An 18,511-nucleotide genomic window follows, 5' to 3' on the forward strand; every position below is an offset into this window, starting at 1 on the left:
TGTTGTTGGCGGAGCTCTCTGCTATATGTCCACCCGATCCGCCATCTTGTTTGTTCTCTAGCAATGTAATTTTTGCCAGAGAAAACCCTTTGGGCAACTCAGCATTGCTGCTCTGATTGGTGCCAGGGGTGCGGGCCCAGACCCATGCCTCAGCAGCAGCCCCTCCCCACTGATCCCAGGCCTCCAGAAGGCCAGGCCATGATCAGCAGAGCATCCCCACCCCTAGGCTTCTCCCACAATTAGACATTCCCAAGAGACACCATGCTGTCTGGGGAAGAAGAAGTCTGTAAAGTTCTGGGGGTGGGGATGGCCTACAGCTGGCTTCCCTCAGCCCCGCTCACCAAGGACGCGGTCTTGGGCAGTGTAGACATCATCAGCTTCATGTCCTCATCCACAACGTCAAGAGCCAGAGACTTCCGCACTTTCTTGATGGGGGTCCGCCGCAGCTGGGGGCAGGGAAGAAAATGGTTAGATCTGGGTCAGGGGTCCGTGTGGCCACCATCAGCATTTGTCCCAGCAACCCTGGCAGTGTCGCCTTCAAACCAGGCCCAGCTGGCAAGAGTCTGGTGCCTGAGGCGTGGGGCAACCAGAAACTCTGACCCCGTTACAAAGTCTGTGCCCATGTCAACTGCCCTGTAGCATACTGTGGTGGCAAGAGAGGTCAATGGACCTGTCAGCCTCCAGCTTCCCTCCAGCACACTGATTTCTAGATGTCACGCAGTTGATTCCAACTCATGGCAACCCCACATGTGTCAGAGTAATCTGTTCCATAAGGCTTTCAATGGCTTCTTTCTTGGAAGCAGACAGCCAGGTCTTTATTCCAAGGGGGTCTCTGGGTGGACGCACATCTAACTTTTCAGTGGGCAGATAAGCATGTTCTCCATCTGCACTCCCCAGGTACCCTTCACTATACTAACACCCCCCACAAAAGACCAGGCAGAGAATCACCTAGGCAACATCTAGAACACTCACCCCCAATCAAGTCACATGGAAACATAAAACCCTTAATGCCCTGATCCCATCCCTGCACATTTCATAAGCAAGAGGTCAGGGGTCAGCTCCAATCCTGGGGTTGGAGAGTAGATCTAGGGTCTGGTGCTCCTCAGACCAAGAGTGTTCTAGTCAGGTGCTGCCACAGTTCAGATCCCCCAATGACACCGAAGAGAAGGTCTTGGGGACCTTGGTCCAAGTCTCTACACTGGGCAACTGCACCTGCTTCTGCCCGGGCCCAGCTCCAGGGTTCAGCTCCCTCACCCACCGCCATAGCCCACTGCGGTCAAAGAGCTATGACAGACATTGCTGACCTGGGTGTATTCCAAACGACTCCCCTTACCCCACCCCACCCACTCCTCGGGGAGAACAGTCTGGGAAAAAGAGAAGAAAAAGAGCCACAGGAATTACCGACTACCAGGAAGGTAGCTAGGCTGGCTTGGGATGGTCACTTGGTCACTTCCTCGTCCCTCTGTACCCATGTCCCTGGCCAGTGGTCCTGCTGACTTGCCAACCTGACCTTGAGCCCATGTGGCCCCAGCTCACTTCCTAGAGCCCAGCTCCGTCTCCTCTCTGGAGCCTTTAGCACCATGTACAACCAGACAGCCATCAGTGTGCTTGTCTACAGTCTGCCCCTGACCACAGACTCCAGGCCTTCCCTTCCCTTCCATGGATACCTCTCAGGGAGACAAGGACACGTGATGCAGCTCCAGTCCCCCAAGGCCCCACTTCGGCCACCTGCGCCAAACTTAGCGGCCCCCCAATGGGTCCTCTCCACCCCAGGCACTCACCCCTGGCTTCCTCTTTTGCTTCTCCAGCCTCACGTCATCCTCAATGATGAGCTCGATGCCAGCCTCCAAACGCAGCACCTCCTTCAGGTCCTCCTCCAGGTGGGGAGTCTGGGGCTGTGGGCAGGGGCGGGGGCCTCCCATGTGAGCCACTGCACACAGGCTGTGTGAACACAACACCCAGACTCACAAGGACAGGGGGGAGACCCAATCACCATGTGGCTGTGCTGGGCCATGCAGACAGGAAGCTGACCTCCCAAGTTCATTTCATGACTGTTAACTGGCCCACCCTGGACAAGTAGGCAGATGACCTCAATCCCCCTTAAGTGCCTCTGACACCCTATTAAGCCTCCACAGCCATAACGGGTGTCTTCCTCAGCATCAGCAGTCAGTCTCAGGTTCCCCATCTATAAAGTTAGGGTATCCACACCTTCCCAGGGTTGTTGAGGGAAAGGGTGAATGAGTTCAAGAGGGCCTTGGCAGATCCCCGCCTGACCACAACACGTACCAAGGGTTTTAGTGGTCCATACTTCTCCAGGGCATTCTTGAACGGGGTTGGTGTGTGGGGAGTGTTGTCCATGGAGCACTTCTGATCTGGGGTTACAAACCTGCCAGGGGGCACAGAAGGTGGCTCAGAGGTGGGGTTGACAGACAATAGCTCTCTGCTTTGAGCTGCCTCCCCTCCACTGGGACCACTAGCATCAGCGCAGGAGGAAACACCTCCCACATGCTCTTGTCCCATCATTCTGCCAACCACCCTGCCCAGGTAGGTCTTAGTGAGGGACGTGTAGGAAAGGCCTTCCTCAGAAACAAAAGAGAACAGGGCAGAGTCTAGGCACCAACTCTGAGGGGCCAAGAGATCTAGTGGGTGACAAGATGGTGTGCCTTTCATAAAATAAGGCCCATGGGCCACAGTCAGCACAAGGAGAGGGCGGTGAGCAGGGGTGAGGGGGATGTGCAGAACGACACGTCCCTCTCCCAGAGAGCAGATGGCAGTAGTGCCTGAAAGGGAGACGTCAGGATAAGACAGTGTGTCCCACTTGTGTGCTCCGCTTACTCTTCTCAAAATCATCAGTGCGGAACATAATCGGGAGAGGGAAGGGTGTGATCTACAGGCAGAAGCTGTGAGAATCTGCCGGCGGTGCAGAGCCCACTGGGGAAGGCGACAGAAGAGGGAGCAGGGACCTGCTGGCTGTGGGTGGCATGTTTCTGTCTATGGTGACAGCAAACTGGGCAGTGATTACAGGTTGGTGATTGCACTGGAAGAATGTTAATGGTACCACCAAACTAGAATTGGAAAATGTTGAACTGCTCTGTGAATATCTCCCTTTATAATTTCAAACCAAGGAGTGGCGGTGGTGGATAAAGCTTCCACTCTGGCAGCATGGTCCCTCTCCCACCAGGACTGCCTTCTAAGGTATGCGTCTCCATGGCAATCAGAAGGCCTGGAGAAAAATGGCCAGGTTGCTTTAGGGCCTGGAGGGCAGAGGCCACAGCTCCGGCCCCACACCCTCCAGACTGCTGGACATTCCATGGGGAAACAAACACTTAGAACTAAACCCTCTTAGCTCACTCTTTTCTTCCTTCTTCAGGGCTAAGAGATTAAACGGGAATCAGCACAATCTCTTCCCAAAGTCTGATCTTCCCACACGACAGAGAGAGCCCATGCTCTGTAGGAATGAGTGACGACAAACTAAAGCATCTCCCAGTTGCAACTAAAGCGATGAACCTGAGCCGCAGGATCAGATAGCTCCATGTGATGCAAAATTTCAGCAGGAAACAGAGAACACTCCCAATTAATTCACAGCGTCAGCTAGAACTGAGTGCACATGTCAGAAGAAGGAGGATGAAACACAGAAGGTTACTTCATGATGGAAAAATGCCATTCTGTAAACCACAGACTCGGTAGGTAGGGGATCTGCAGAAAACTCAAAGCAGGAAGTTGGAACACAGTCCCCAGTTTCTCACAGAATGAAAGCCAAATGACTTAAGACCATGCCTAGGAATATGAAGATGAAAGAAGAGGGAGACAAGATGAACCACTAAGATCTTAGAGCAATTTGTTACTCCAGCTCCACTAGTCCCTCCTGAGCAACACAATGGCACCAAGTGAGCCCAATGAACTGCCTTTTAGCATTCTCTATAGCTACAGCCAGCTCACGGCAAACTAAGGTCTTTAGAAACATAAACGATGTGTTTCTACCTTGGAACCTTTGCTGTCTACTCCGTACAGAAATCGCCCTTACCAGATTTCTTTCTGGCTCGCTCCTGCTCTGAGGCCGGTCCTGAGCCCCAACCTAAGACATAAACTCTTCGCTGCGCTTCTGTCTCCACCCCTCCGCCCCCCAGCATCCTCTTTCACCATAATGTCTACCACCATCAGAAATAAGACATACTGACTGGTTTTTTGTTTTATTGAGCTGTGCACCCCCCTCCCCACCACCAATAAGGGGGGAAAATGGGAAAGAAAAGTCAGTAACATTTTGGATCGAGCCTAAATAATGATAATATCTTGAAAAAAACTACTTCCAAAAAAAAAAAAAAGGCAGTTTTAAAATGGGAAAAAGGAAGACCAAAAAGAGCCATCAAAGCGATGGGTAACTTGGACACTGGCTACCCAAAATGGAGGGCTACAAAGGCAAGAAGTGACTGGCTTACAAGCTTTCAAGAGGGAGCCTACGTCCAGAGGGCACGGAGGAAGGTAGAATTTCCACTGAGTAGTATCCAATCTATCTAGGCGGGGCTGATGAAATGAAATGCAGACAGGTCTCTAGTGATACAACAGTGAATAACTGTTATCAGGACTGTTTATGAGGGTTGGAAATGTAAAGGTAAACGTATTATAGCAAGGAGGGGTGTGATTAACTTTTCAGCCTAGGAGCAGAGGTCCCTGGAACCATCAAGGGAGAAGAGCGGAGAGCGGGACCCTACCCAGAGAAGCAGTGATGCCTGAGATGGAGGCAGAGATGATGATGTGGAGAAATGGAACAGCTGGGGACTTTAGACACAGAGAGGGAGAGGGGCTGTGTGCTGACAAACGGGGGGCAGGTTTGTAGTGTATACCCTTTGGTTGGTTGATGATGCATAGAGGGAATTGTAATCATGGCAATGAATTGATATATAAAAGGATAAATGTAAAACTAATGTTCTCCCATGTAAACTATCATATAATTCACAATAAAACATTAAAAAAAAAGAGCCGTCAATCACTTAACCACTGTATTAGCAAGGCTTGTGTAAATAACACAGACTTAAAGACACGGCACCAGACTCCCACTGACTAAGATAAAATGTCAGGGACTAGATATTTCCCATCTCCTGAAACAAGATATAATATATGAAGCAAATAATTTCAAGACACTGGCCAAAAGGCAATGAAGGAACAATGGTTCCAGATATGGGAAAGAGTTGAGGTGAACCCTGGCTGCCCAGCTCATTGTAGGAGACCAAATCCTTTCAGGGCCCCATGCAGGGGGAAACCCAAGAGGAGCCTGCAAAACTTCTAAGTTGAAGAGATGATGCTGACACATAAATGGAGTTACATAGCATGTAGCAGTAACCTTTTGAGTTTTTTTGTCATTTAACCACCCTACTCATAACCACCCTATAGGTCAGAGAAGAACTGCTCTATAGCATTTCTGAGGCGTTTTACGGAAGTAGACGACCTTAACTTTGTTCCATGGAGTGGCCAATGGGTTTGAATCACCAATCTTTTGGTTAGCAGTCCAACACTTAATCCACTGCACCATCATGGCTCCTTGTCTCACTTAACATAGGTTGGATTCATCCAGTTTGTGCCACGTATCCGCTCTTTGCTAGTTCCTATGGCTGCACAGTATTTCATTGTATGGATAGACCACGGCTTATTTACCCAGTCACTGAATGAGTTATTTGGTGGTTTCCAGGTGTGTTTGTTTTTTTTTGACAATTATGAATAAATAGTCTATAAACATTCCTTTTCTTTAAAAAAAAAAAAAGAGAGAGACAGAGAGAGAGATGACTACTGAGAACCCAGGGAGACCAAGGCAGCTTAATGTTTATAAGACGAGTTTCAGAGGAGAGAAAGCTGCAGGAGAGCACCCTGGGACCTGCCGAGGGCTCAGCGGAGCAGGAGTCAGTGTTAGCGGCAAAAAGGCTCCAGAGCAGGAAAGAGCCATCTGAAAGGATTAGAGGAACAGTACACTTGTTACACTTGTCCCCCACTGCCCAGGTAAGAAACTGTGTCATTCATAAGACATCCATCAGGACAAGTAATGAAGGATTCGCAGCTCCATACTGTTCTGGTCCCACCCGATAAATCTCCAAAGGAAGACCCAAAAGGATCAAACCATTTCTAAGTAGCTTAACTACATTCCAGAGCAAAGCTCTACAAAATCTATAGGAGTACAAAAGCATGCAATTGTTGTTTTAAGTTCCATCAAGTCAGTTCCAATTCAGAGTGAACTTGTATAGAGTTCAAGGAGCAGCTGATGGATCTGAACCATTGACCTGGTGATTACAATTCAGTGCTTATCCTACAGCACCACCCAGTACTCAAAGTAAAATGCACAATGCCTGGCATCCAATGAAATACTACCAGGGAGGCAAGCAGCAGAAAACTGACAAGTCAAGTTACAACCAAAATGAGAAGAAAATCTACCAACCAAAAGTGACCCAAATTGAAACAGATACGTAACTTAGCAGACAGAGACACTGAAACAGCTATAACAGCATTCTACATATGCAGAACGCTAAGTAGATTAATAGTGACTGTCACAACAGTATAGGTTCTGTACACTACATGGAAAAAACAGTAAATGAAAAGTTAGAAGCCAAACAAAAATTCCCACCAAATGGCTGAGAGCAAATAGAGTCCCTCGGGCTCTAATCCACGACTGGCAGGGCTGCTGTCCTGCTAGGATTACGTCATCTCAGAAGCAAGAAGAGAGGAGCAAACAGCTGTATGGAGAGAGAGCTTCCTGGCCCATGGGCTAAGTGCCTACAGGCAGGAGGCTGGCTTATAGAATGTGTCCTTTGGGCATTTATTGTTGTTGTTGTTTTTAAGGGCCATTAAGTCAATTCCAACCCATAGTGACCCTGTAGAGGGTTTCCAAGGAGCTACTGGTGACCTTGAACAACCAACCCTGCAGTTCAAATGGACTTTGCAGTCTAGCGCATTAACCCACAGCACCCCACCTTTGGGCGTTTACAGACTGGGGAAAGGAACCTTGTAACGCTTGTCTAAGCATAGTAGAGGCTGAGGGGGCCACAAGGCTGAGAGGTTAAAGACAAGAATGAGGCATGCGTGCAGTACAACAGAAAAGAGTCACTCCTGACTGGAGCACTGCTGTATCCTGAGTTGTTTCTGATCCTGAATTGTACCCTGTTCACGTCCCTAATAAACCCCATAACCTTAAGTATTATCTCTGAGATCTCTGTGGCCACTTTAGCGGATTGTGATCCCAGATGCGAAGCAGAATGCGCTGTGGAAGGGATGGTTGGTGTCAGGCAAGGGTAAGAAGGTTGAAGGATGAAGGCATGTCTGACCTTTACTTCATAAGAATCAGCCTTGAGCCTACTTTGAGCTAGATTCTCCTTCCCCCTTATGAACCCAGAGGGAGACAGACATAGCCTCCCTGCCATTTGTGCAGACAGCATCAAATGGAATAGCTTGTGTGTGACCAAAATTCTAGAACAAGAAGTCACAAAAAAAAAAAAAAAACCTCAGAAAGAGACAAAAGAGAAAACTGCTAAAGAGTTGTTGAAAGAAAACTTCCATACATGAAAGATAACTCGAACCATATAGAGGGGAATGAAAACCATGGAAATGTATCTACATGTAGAAGGTAACAGAGAAGCTGTAGTCACCACATCAGAGTAAGGACAAGGGTGAGAAGGAGACAGAGAAAAGGGGGAGGGTCACTGCCTGCAGCTCTCCTTACCACAGTGCAGAACTACAGCTTGAATGGAAAATCATTTCTCATGAAATCCATCTTAATACTTTTGGTGTCTGTTTAGAGACTTGATTTCTAACGAAGAGATTTATAAATCCTTTCAGAAATTATGTATCATTCCTGAGAATGGTTCAAATTATGGAACCAAAATTGCAACAGGTCATTGGCATCATTACCTCAGGAAATAATAGACAGCAGAGCTTTTCCCACAGCAAATGTAACCAACAGAAAGTCACACGGCTCTCTGTGGAACTTGACATCATGAAGCAGTCCCCTGAAACCATGTGAGGAAGCAACCTGGACAAGCTGCTGTACTGGAAAGGCTGTGCCTCGCAGGAGCTGGAAGGGAGGGGCGCAGACCAATCCTAAGGCTGGAGCTGGGCAGACCAAGGTCTCTTAAGCAGCAAACTACTGACTCAGTGCCCAGAGAGACTGAGAAAAGACATTGTTGTCCTTCACATAAAACAATTCAAAAACACTATGTATTCGCAGCTTCCAACTTGTTAACAGATGGAGAGAAGTTTTTTTTTGCAGTAATTTGGTCTCTTTTTGTTAGAAATTAAGAATTTTTTTAATGAAAATGAGAAACAACAAAGACAACGCACCAGACCCTAATGACAAAATCTGAAGAGATATAGTGGCCAGCAGGGAAAAAGTCAAACAGAGCCTCAGATCTTTCCCAAGCAAGTACCCAACCAGGCCCCTGGGGGAAGTAGGCTGGCTCCCAGGAACTGGTGTTGGAGGGAAGGGTGTCACACACTCACGCAGCATGTTTCGGGTGCAGGGGTGTCTTGTCCCGGTGCAGGGGCGTGGTGACCACCACCTTCTGGCTGCACACAGGGGTGGACGTCAGTGAGGGGCTCTCTAGATCCAGTGTGTCCTGTTTGGTCCAGAAGTTCAGAAACTGCCAGAGGAGGAAAACCAGGCAAGAATATAAGGTGCATGTGGACTAAGGGCCCTGGGAGAGGATGGGAGACCCTGAACCCCTCCTTCCAGCATGTTTGCACTCTGATGTACCAAGATCCTCTTCCGACCTATGAGGCACCCCCCCCACCACCTATTAGGTATAAGGGAACCAAGGTGGTGACAGATGGGACAACAGTCCACCTAGTAGGCTCATGCTGTGAAGTGCTATCAAGTAGGTTCCGACTCCTAATGATCCTGGATAGGGTTTCTGAGTAGCTGGTGAGCTTGAATCGCCGACCTTGCAATCCAGCACATTAACCTAGTGCTGCACCAGGATTCATCAGGCTCATGTAGACCCGGACTTATCACCTACTATTCCTAGCGTTGGCCAGGCCAACTAGAAGGCCATTTCCCAGCCTCAGGTGCTGCTGATGGAGTTGAGGCAGAGAAAGTGACAGTCTTTTCTGAGGAAATAAAACTATCTCTTAACTGAACTATGAGGCCACAGGACAGGACGGTGGTGGTAGTGGTGATAACTTTTATAAAGTCCTCTCACATCAGGCTCTGGGCCAAACGTTGTTGTTAGGTGTCACTGAGTTGATATTGACTCACAGGGACTCTATGTACAATAGAATGAAACACTGCCCAGTCCTGGGCCAACCTCAAATCACTGCTATGCCTGAACCCACTGCTGCTGCCACTGTGCCAATCCCCCTTGTTGAAGGTCTTTTGTTTTTTTCTCAGACCATCCACTTTACCAAACATGACATCCTTCTCCTAGGACCAGTCCCCTCCTGTAATATGTCCAAAGTATGAGAGAAGGAGTCTAGCCACCCTGGTTTCCAAGGCACACTCTGACAGTACTTCTTCCAACAGAGATCTGTTTGTTCTTTTGGCAGTCCACTTTCAATATTCTCCTCCAACACCATAACTCAAATGTGTCAATTCTTCTACAGTCTTCCTTATTCACTGCACAACTTTTGCACGCATATGAGGTTACTGAAAATACCATGGTTTGGGGCAGGCACACCTTAGTCCTCAAACTGACATCTTAGCTTTTCAACACTTCAAAGAGGTTTTGTGCAGCAGATATGCCTAATGCAATACGTCTTTTGATTTCTTGACTGCTGCTCCTGTGTTGATGGTCTATCCAAATAAAATGAAGTCTTTGACAACTTCAATCTTTTCTCCATTTATATGGATGTTGTTTATTGGTCAGTGGTGAGAATTTTTGTGTTCTTTACGTTGAGATACAACTCATACCTAATGCTGTGGTATTTGATCTTCAACAGTTAAGTATTTTAAGTCCCTTCACTTTCAGCAAGCAAGGTTGTGTCATCTGCATATCACAGGTTGTTAATGAGTCGTCCTCCAATCCTGATACCATGTTTTTCTTCACATAACCCAGCTTCTCAGATTATTTGCTAAGCATATAGATTGAATAAGCATGGTCAAAGAATACAACCCTGCCGCACACCTTTCCTAATTTTAAACTATTCCATGTTACTTTGTCCTGTTCAAACAACTGCCTCTTGGTCTATATACAGGTTCCTCACTAAGTGTTCTGGAATACTCATTCCTTGCAATGTTGTCCACAGCTTATCAAAATCTACACAATCAAAAGGCTTTGCGTAAAAAATACAATAGAGGCAGACTGTTACTACAAGAACAAGCAAGTTGCTTGCCCAGGAAACATCAAGACAAGTGGTCGGGTCCCCTCGGTGCAGGCCCTGTTCCAGGACTTAAGACTCAATGGGAATACACACTCTGATTGGTCACTACGCTCGTCATCAAAAGGGAAAGTGAGAGAGGAGGAGCAATGAGGCAGCGAACTAAACCCTAAAATGTTCAATAGACTTCTATGAACCCAGGTGAAGACCTGGTTGGCCAGCAGTATGGCAAGACCTAGGGACTCTTGGGCCCAGAGTCAGTGACATAGCCACAGAGGACTAGAGTGGAGAGGGAATCTGCACAAGAACACCCACACTTGCAGATAATACCCACTTGACCTGGCTTCAACCACTAGATGATCAGAGCTCAACCAGAAAAGAGAAAGAAGAGGGGAAAAAGCGTAATCTGATACAATTTGATGAACCTGACCTACACCTATGCATGCAGTAGCTCAAAAAAGGGAACCAATCCTTACAGCAAGGCTCATTCCCGCCCCCTCTATACACAGAGTAGACAGGGATGGGCAACTTGGACATTGGCTACCCAAAATGGGGGGGGGGGGGGGGGGGGGCCTACAAAGGCAAGAAGTGACTGGCTTACAAACTTTCAAGAGGGAAGTTAGATTCATAGGGCATGAAGGAAGGTAGAATCTCCACTGAGTAGTATCCAATCTGTCTAGGCGGGGCTGATGAAATGAAATCCAGATGGATCTCTTGTGATAATAGTAATTATTATCTGGACTGCTTGTGAGGGTTGGAATTGTAAAGGTAGAAGTGTTTTAGCAAGGAAGAGAGTGATTAACTTTTCAGCCTAAGAGCGGAGATCCCTAGGACCATGAAGGGAGAAGAGCGGAGAGCGGGACCTTACCCAGAGAAGCACTGATGCCTGCGAGGGAGGCAGAGACGATGACATGGAGAGATGGAGCTGTTGGGGACTACAGACACAGAGAGGAAGAGGGTCTGTGTGCTGATGATGCATACAGGGGACTGTAACCATAACAATGAAATGATATACTATAGGATGAATATAAAACTAATGTTCTCCCATGTAAACTATCACATAATTCACAATAAAACATTAAAAAAAAAAATCTACCCACTTTAGACCCTACCCAGAGAAGCAGTGACGCCAGAGACGGAGGCAGAGATGATGATGTGGAGAAATGAAGCAGCTGGAGACTTTAGATCCAGAGAGGGAGAGGGGCTGTGTGCTGACAACTGGGGGCAGACCCTTTGGATGGAGGAGATTGTAAATCATGGCAATGAAACAATGTACGATAGAATGAATGAATGTAAAACTAATGTTCTCCCATGTAAACTGTCACATAATTCACAATAAAACATTAAGAAAAAAAAAAAAAAAGGCTTTGCATAGTCAATAAAGCACAGGTAAACATCTTTCTGATATTCTTTGCTTTCAGCCAAGATCCATCTGATATCAGCAATGATATCCCTTATTTGCCATCCTCTTCTGAATCCAGCTTAAAAACCTCTGGATATTCTCTTGTCAATGTATGATTGCAGTTGTATTTGTATTATTTTTAGTAAAACTTTACTCACATGGGATATCAAAGATATTGCCAATGATTTCCACATTCTGTTGCATCATCTCTCTTTGGATGGGCACAAATACAGATCTCTTCCAGTCAATTGGCCAGATAGTTGTTTTCCAAATTTGTTGGCATAGATGAGTGAATGACTCCAGGGCTGCATCAGTTTGTTGAAAGATTTCTATTTGTATTCCATCTATTCCCAGTGCCTTGTTCTTAGTCAATGCTTTCAATGCACCTTGATCTTCTTCCTTCAAGATCACTGGCTTTTGATCATATGCTACCTCCTGAAATGGTTGAACATATCGACCAGTTCTTTTTGGTACAGTAACTCTGTATTCCTTCCATCTTCTTTTGATGCTTTCTGCATCATTCAACAGTTTGTCCACTTGTTATTATGTGCTGTGGAGTCGGTGCCGACTCATAGCGACCCTGTACAGGGTTTCCAAGGCGTCAATCTTTACAGGAGCAGAATGCCTCATCTTTCTCCCACAGAACAGCTGGTAGTTTCAAACTGTCCATAGAATCCTTCAATATCACAAGTGTAGGCTTGAATTTTTTCTCTGTTCCATCAGCTTGAGAAACGCCGAGCGTGCTCTTCTCTTTTGGTTTTTCTAAGCCTGTACACATGTAATTCGAATTCATTCTCACAAATACTGAGATGTAGATGCTGTTACTAACCCCTTTTACAGATAAGGAACACTGAAGCTTAGAGGGATTAATTACAATCTTACACTGAGTCCTAGAAGTGAGACACAAACCCCAACTTGACACCAAAGTACATACCTCGAAGCACTGCCCTCCTCTCCTGCCCTCCCAGAGAGGAAGGAAAGCTCTGAAAGTGCTGGCCTGACTCAGATAGCCATCTGCTCCGTCTGCCACCTTGTGTCCACTTTCAGCCAGAAGGCAAGTGGTTCACTGAACACCCGCTGTGTGCCAGACCCTGTGCTAGATGCAGGGGAGACCACCACCACTTGTTGAGCCATTGCTGGTTCATGTCACACCTCAACTGTGCCCCAGAGGGTCTTTAAAGTTAGTAGTTTATTCTATTTTTGGTGAAAGTAGCAAGCAGGTGCTCCTAGTGTCCAGTTTGAGTCAACATCCTTTGTTTCCATTCTCGTTCTTCCACTCCACTGATTTAGTATCTCAGCCCACCCTTCACCTGCCCCCAACGTCTCCTCTATCTTGTGGGATAACTGTTGTCCATTCAGTCTTAGTTAACTTTTAAAGTCGGTAAGGTCTTTCTTTGCCACATCTACTGTGAAAATGAAGACCATTCTCAGCAACAAGACTGTCAGCGTTCCAGAGAACGCTGACATCAGTCTGAAGGACCGCACAGTCATCGTGAAGGGCCCCCAGGGAACCCTGCAGAGGGACTTCAACCACATCAATGTGGTGATCAGCCTCCTGGGGAAGAAAAAGAAGAGGCTTCGCGTTTACAAATGGTGGGGAAACAGAAAGGAACTGGGTACAGTCTGCAATCATCTGTAGTCACATGCAGAATATGATCAAGGGTGTCACACTGGGCTTCCTTTACAACATGAGGTCTGTGGATGCTCACTTCCTCATCAATGTTGTTATCCAAGAAAGTGGGTCTCTTGTTGAAATCCAAAACTTCCTGGGTGAAAAACACATTCGGAGGGTTCGGATGAGGGTAGGTGTTGCTTGTTCAGTATCTCTAGCCCAGAAAGATGAATTAGTTCTTGAAAGAAATGACATTGGGCTTGTATCAAATTCAGCTGCTTTAATTCAGCAAGCCACTACAGTTAGAAACAAGGATATCCGAAAATTTTTGGATGGTATCTATGTGTCTGAAAAAGGAACCGTCCAACAGGCTGATGAGTAAGATATAAAAGCTATCCAGCTATGGATGGAAACAAGGCCGGGTGATTCCTAAAACCTACTGTTGGTATTTTTGATGTAATAAAATTTATCTAACCAAAAAAAAGTCTGTAAGGTTACAACAGCTGGTTTTGGGAGGTAGATTCCCAGGCCTCTCCCCTGAGTGGCCATGGGTACGACCACACACCTGAGATGGGGAGAAGGGCAGGGTCTTGACAGGCGTGCTCTTGGGAGTGAGGCTGTTGCAGTTGTCCAGGAAGGAGAGGCTGGCACTGTTCTCCGTGACGGGGGACAGAGCAACACGCCTCTTCTTTTGCCGCTTGAGCACCGACGGTGGTGTGCTGATGGCTGAGCCCCCAACATCAGTGCTTGGAGAGATAGGGATTAACTCGCCCCGGCTGCTACGGCTGAGATCTGAAATGGTGTGGCCGTCCAGGCGGTACTCAGTCACGCTGGATGCTGGGACGACACGCTGGCTGGGCACCTGTACCTGCTGCTGTGCTGGCGGCTGCACTGGACTACTACTGATACTACCCTCTGTGGACGGCTCCTCAGGAAGGTCAAATTTACTCAGGTCACACCAAGCATCAGGGTCCTGCCCAGAGAGGGAGGAATGACAGAAATTAGAGTACATGCTAAAGGAAAACACACAAGTGTCGAGCATAATCATCCAGCCCACGAACAACCAGTGTTTCGTAGCATTTCTTCTTGGAGGCCTCTGTATTTGTTCATCTACGTTTTTAGACATAACTGGTGTCATACTCACCAGCCGCTCCTCAGTAAGTCTTTTATAGAGTCTGAGTTGGAACCAACTCAACGCACTAACAACACCAACATCTGCTGTTATTTCCTGAAATGTTTCATGTCACATTTAAGATACATAAAAAGCACAAACAAAATGTAATGTAAACTCAAGATACTCATCAATTGTTGTGACTGCTAAGTGCAGTGACCTTGTAACAGAGTTTCCAGGGAGTGGCTAATGGATTTGAACCACCAACCCTGCAGTTAGTAGTCCAGTGCCTATCCTACAGCACCACACCAGGACTCCACTCACCAATAAACCTAAGCAATAAAACCTTATCATCAAAGCCCCCAAGGCCACCATCTTGAGCACACCGTAGTGGGAGGAAGACGACCACAACCTGGATTAGTATTTACCCCCCCGCCCACATGCATTTCTCATTTTATCACTTACACATGTCCCTAAATGATCTATAAAACACCATAGTGGCACAATGGTTAAGAGCTCTGTAACTACCCGAAAGGTCCACGGTTCCAACCCACCCCGCAGCTCCACCAGAAGAAACACCTGGCCATCTGCTCCCAAAAGGATGACCCCCAGAATACCCTGAGGGCCAGCTCCACTGTCGACAGCCACTAACAAAAACAGCTAACAACAACAGTAAACAAGACGTAGAGCTCTGCAAAGTTTCAGTTTTATCTAAATCATTTCTATGTCCCACTTTCTTTTTCATTTACACTTCCTGTAAAACAGGAATAATAGTATTCAAACTGTTATCTTTAATTTAAATACTAGTTCTTACTGAAAACTGTTAGTTGTCATCATGGTTAAAAAAATAAATAAATAAAATCAACTTTCATAACACATCATCTGTGTGGCTGTAAAATCCCCCATCCTATCAGCTAGCTTTGATTTCCCTTCCTTTGCTGCTGTTGTTAAGTGCCAATGAGTTGGTTCCAACTCAGAGTGACCCTAAAAGGGTTTCTGAGGAGAGGGTGGTAGGTTTGAACCACCGACCTTCTGGTTCATAGTCCAGTGTTGATCCTACAGTGCCACCTGACTGCATCACTCCCTTCTGGTGGACATCCCGAATTTTTCTAAATGAAAACTACCTTCTATGAAATCTTCGATTAGAAATCTTTTTTGCCTACATTTTCAGCATTTCCTCCATAAGGGTGACTAGAGCTGGAAGCAGTAGGCCCCAGGCCCTGCCATGTTTAGGCTGTGATTCCCATAGCTGCATTCCTGGAAAGGCAGGCAGCACCAGCTGTACACCCTCAACTCCAAAGAGCAGGGCCTGTTTGGACCGCGCCCATCACTAGGGTAGTTAGACATTTTTCCTCTTTCACACCAAGAACCTGACCCTGGGAAGGGTGTCTGTCCAAAGACCTTCCCAGCCAGGTCTTCCCACTTTAACCCAGGAAATCACAGTCTAGGCCCAAAGGTTGTGGGGATGGAAGATTCCACTTCAGTCCTAGGAGGCCTGATCCAGAGGACAGCCAGCCCCCAATGGTGATTTCTAGTCCTTAGGAGGTACAGGAGCCAGGAGCTGTTCCCTCTAATGGAGGAGCCCAGTTTGGGGGCAAGCCTGCACTCTCAGCAGCAAACCCCACTGCAGGGAGGCCCTAGAAGTGATGGAGTCTGAAAGGCCAGAAATGACCCAACTAAGAGCTACCGCAAGTAGAGGCTGCAGGGCAGGGACAGAACACGGCCTGCAGATGCTTTCATTCTCCTGAGAGCCACTAAAGATCATCGTAGAAGGAACCTGAACTTGGAGCCAGACATACCTTAGCCTCTCTGAGCCTGGCTTCCCTCACTGGAGATAAGGCCCCCACCGCTTCACAGGGCTATTACACACTGCAATTACTCACTAAGCATTAGGCCTGGCATACAGGGGGGCGCTCAATTAAAGTGAGCTTCTTCCTGTCCCCGTCAAGCGGAGGGAAACTGAGAACTGTCTTAGAACAGAGTGACACAAACACCAGGAAGCCGAAACTGCTGGATACAAAGTGGGCCCCGTTCACCTGGACATATCTCTTGGCAGGATTTGAGTCTGAGGAGATGGCCCCCCCCCTTGAAGATCACTTCCCCCCCCAACCCCTCACTGGGCAGGAGCACGGCACTCGGTCAAGACCCTGCTCACTGCATGACTCCACTCTCTGCAGCCCGCACTCACCCGCAGAGCACAGAGAAAGAACACACGACACAGACTACTCTGAGGCTGCAGCACATGAAGCTCAGAGCCTGGTGTCCGACAGATGCTCAAAAACAGCAACAGTATTCTTAAGCAGAGGACAGGCCAAGAGGAAGGTGGATGTGGGGTCCTCCCACTGAACCCCACTGGCCCTGATCACCTGCAGCACACTCCATGCCACAGGACTGTGGCCACAATGGGGGTGCAGTCCCCATCGAGGGGCTGGCTCTCTGCAAAGTGACTCAGCCCACAGCCAGCATGGGCAGGGAGTCAGGGAGATGGCTCCATTCACAAATCTCCAGCCCTCCTCCCTAAGCCCCTCTCCAGGGCAATCCAACAATGTGTGTGGTGCATCCCAAGTCATCCTAGAGGACTTCCCACCCACCGTCTGCATATCCCTGTCGCTCACATTGAGAATTCCCAGGCACAGGGACCCTCAGTGTCCCCCAGCCACACTCTCAGAGCCAGGCATGCGACATGGACTTGGTAAACGGTGGCAGGGTGGAGGCATGAACGGACAAGCACACGCCCATGAAGGAAGCACTCCCCTGTGAACTGCTGGAACCAACATTACCGACTCGATTAAGTCCAGGGCTTCAGAGAGGCTAGACGACCCGACGGCTGGGCTGAGGAGGTTGGAGGCTTCCACCACCCACTTGTAGGGCAGGCTCACTTCAGGCGGGGAGCCCTCCTGGTCCTCATGCTTGGGGAAGTCCTCCAGGGGCTCTGGCGTCCACACTACACCCAGTTCTGCAGGGACAGCCTCGTACTCCTGAGCCATGGTGGCTGCCTGGGCCTCCTCCTCGCTGCTTTCCTCCTCCTTGATGAGGGGCGGCACCAGGGGCCAGCTGGTCACAAGACTTCCCTGTTAGATACAAAGCACACCATCTGGGCTTTTGCTACAGAGAGCAAAGTTTTGAACCGGTTCCTCCTGTTCAGCCCCCCGCTGAGTGCTGGCGTTTCCACCCTAGATGTTCTGAATCAGATCCTCAGGTGATTCTTACAGAGCCCAAATACACATGAGAATCACCTGAAAATCGTGCTAGATTGTAGACTGATTCAAAATATCTGGGGTGGGAAGGACAATTCTCAGCAGGGAGTCCAGCCGCACTAACCCGTTCAGCGCCCTATGAGACCAGTAACATGCGGAAGTCTGGGTGGTGTCAATGTTATTAATGTGATTGGCTGCTGACTAAGAGGAGGAGAGCAGCGGCAACTTACCTTGGAAGAAATGCCTGGTGACTTATTTATGAGCAATCAGCCATTACAGACCCTGTGGAGTACAGTTCTACTCTGACACACCTAGTTAGTTTTAGCTAAACATGTACAACCTATATCTAAAACCGCGTAAGCTCAATCTATAAGGTACAGTTGTAGTTATTAGGTGCTGTTAAGCAACCCTATGCACAAGAGAGTAAAACCCCCCACCTCCAGCCCTACACCATCCTCACAATTGTTGCTGTTTGAACCCATTGTTGCAGCCACTGTGTGGATCCATCTTACTGAGGGTCTTCCTCTTTTTCACTGAGCCTCTACTTTATCAAGCATGAAGATCAACGTGAAAGAATAGCCTAACAATAAGGAACCGTAAACTGAGAGTCTATAGAGCAACTTGCCTGATTGCTTAAAAACATGTCAGTATCATGAAAGACTAAGAAAGACTGATGATATATGAGAAGGCTTCAAAAAATTCTTGGGAAAATGGAATTCCACCTTGTACAAATGGTCTAAAGAAAAAGGACAACTCAATTCATTTCAAATATTTTTGGAGAAATAAAGCAGTTAGCAATATAGTTAAAAAAAAAAGCATGACTAAAAGGCTGCTCTGGGGATGGGACAGGAGATGCTGACAAGCACACACATTAGTTTCAGTTTAAAAACTGCAAATCTGCA

At 47.6% G+C, this 18,511-nt stretch overlaps 1 protein-coding gene across 2 annotated transcripts in view; it reads right to left on the reverse strand.

Moving 5' to 3' along the window:
- MYBL2 (v-myb avian myeloblastosis viral oncogene homolog-like 2) overlaps positions 1–18,511 on the reverse strand; it is a 56,801-nt gene that overhangs the window by 10,732 nt on the left and 27,558 nt on the right. For both annotated transcript variants that reach the window (XM_006839284.1, XM_006839285.1), the window contains 6 exons: positions 17,193–17,483; positions 13,867–14,274; positions 8,476–8,615; positions 2,287–2,386; positions 1,782–1,895; positions 342–446 (listed from right to left, as the gene is read on the reverse strand). In XM_006839284.1, coding sequence (XP_006839347.1) covers positions 342–446; positions 1,782–1,895; positions 2,287–2,386; positions 8,476–8,615; positions 13,867–14,274; positions 17,193–17,483 — 1,158 coding nt within the window. The remainder of the gene's footprint in view (positions 1–341; positions 447–1,781; positions 1,896–2,286; positions 2,387–8,475; positions 8,616–13,866; positions 14,275–17,192; positions 17,484–18,511) is intronic.

Source organism: Chrysochloris asiatica, unplaced genomic scaffold (genome assembly GCF_000296735.1).
Source record: "Chrysochloris asiatica unplaced genomic scaffold, ChrAsi1.0 scaffold00023, whole genome shotgun sequence".
In the NCBI taxonomy this organism is placed as follows: Eukaryota; Metazoa; Chordata; class Mammalia; order Afrosoricida; family Chrysochloridae; genus Chrysochloris; species Chrysochloris asiatica.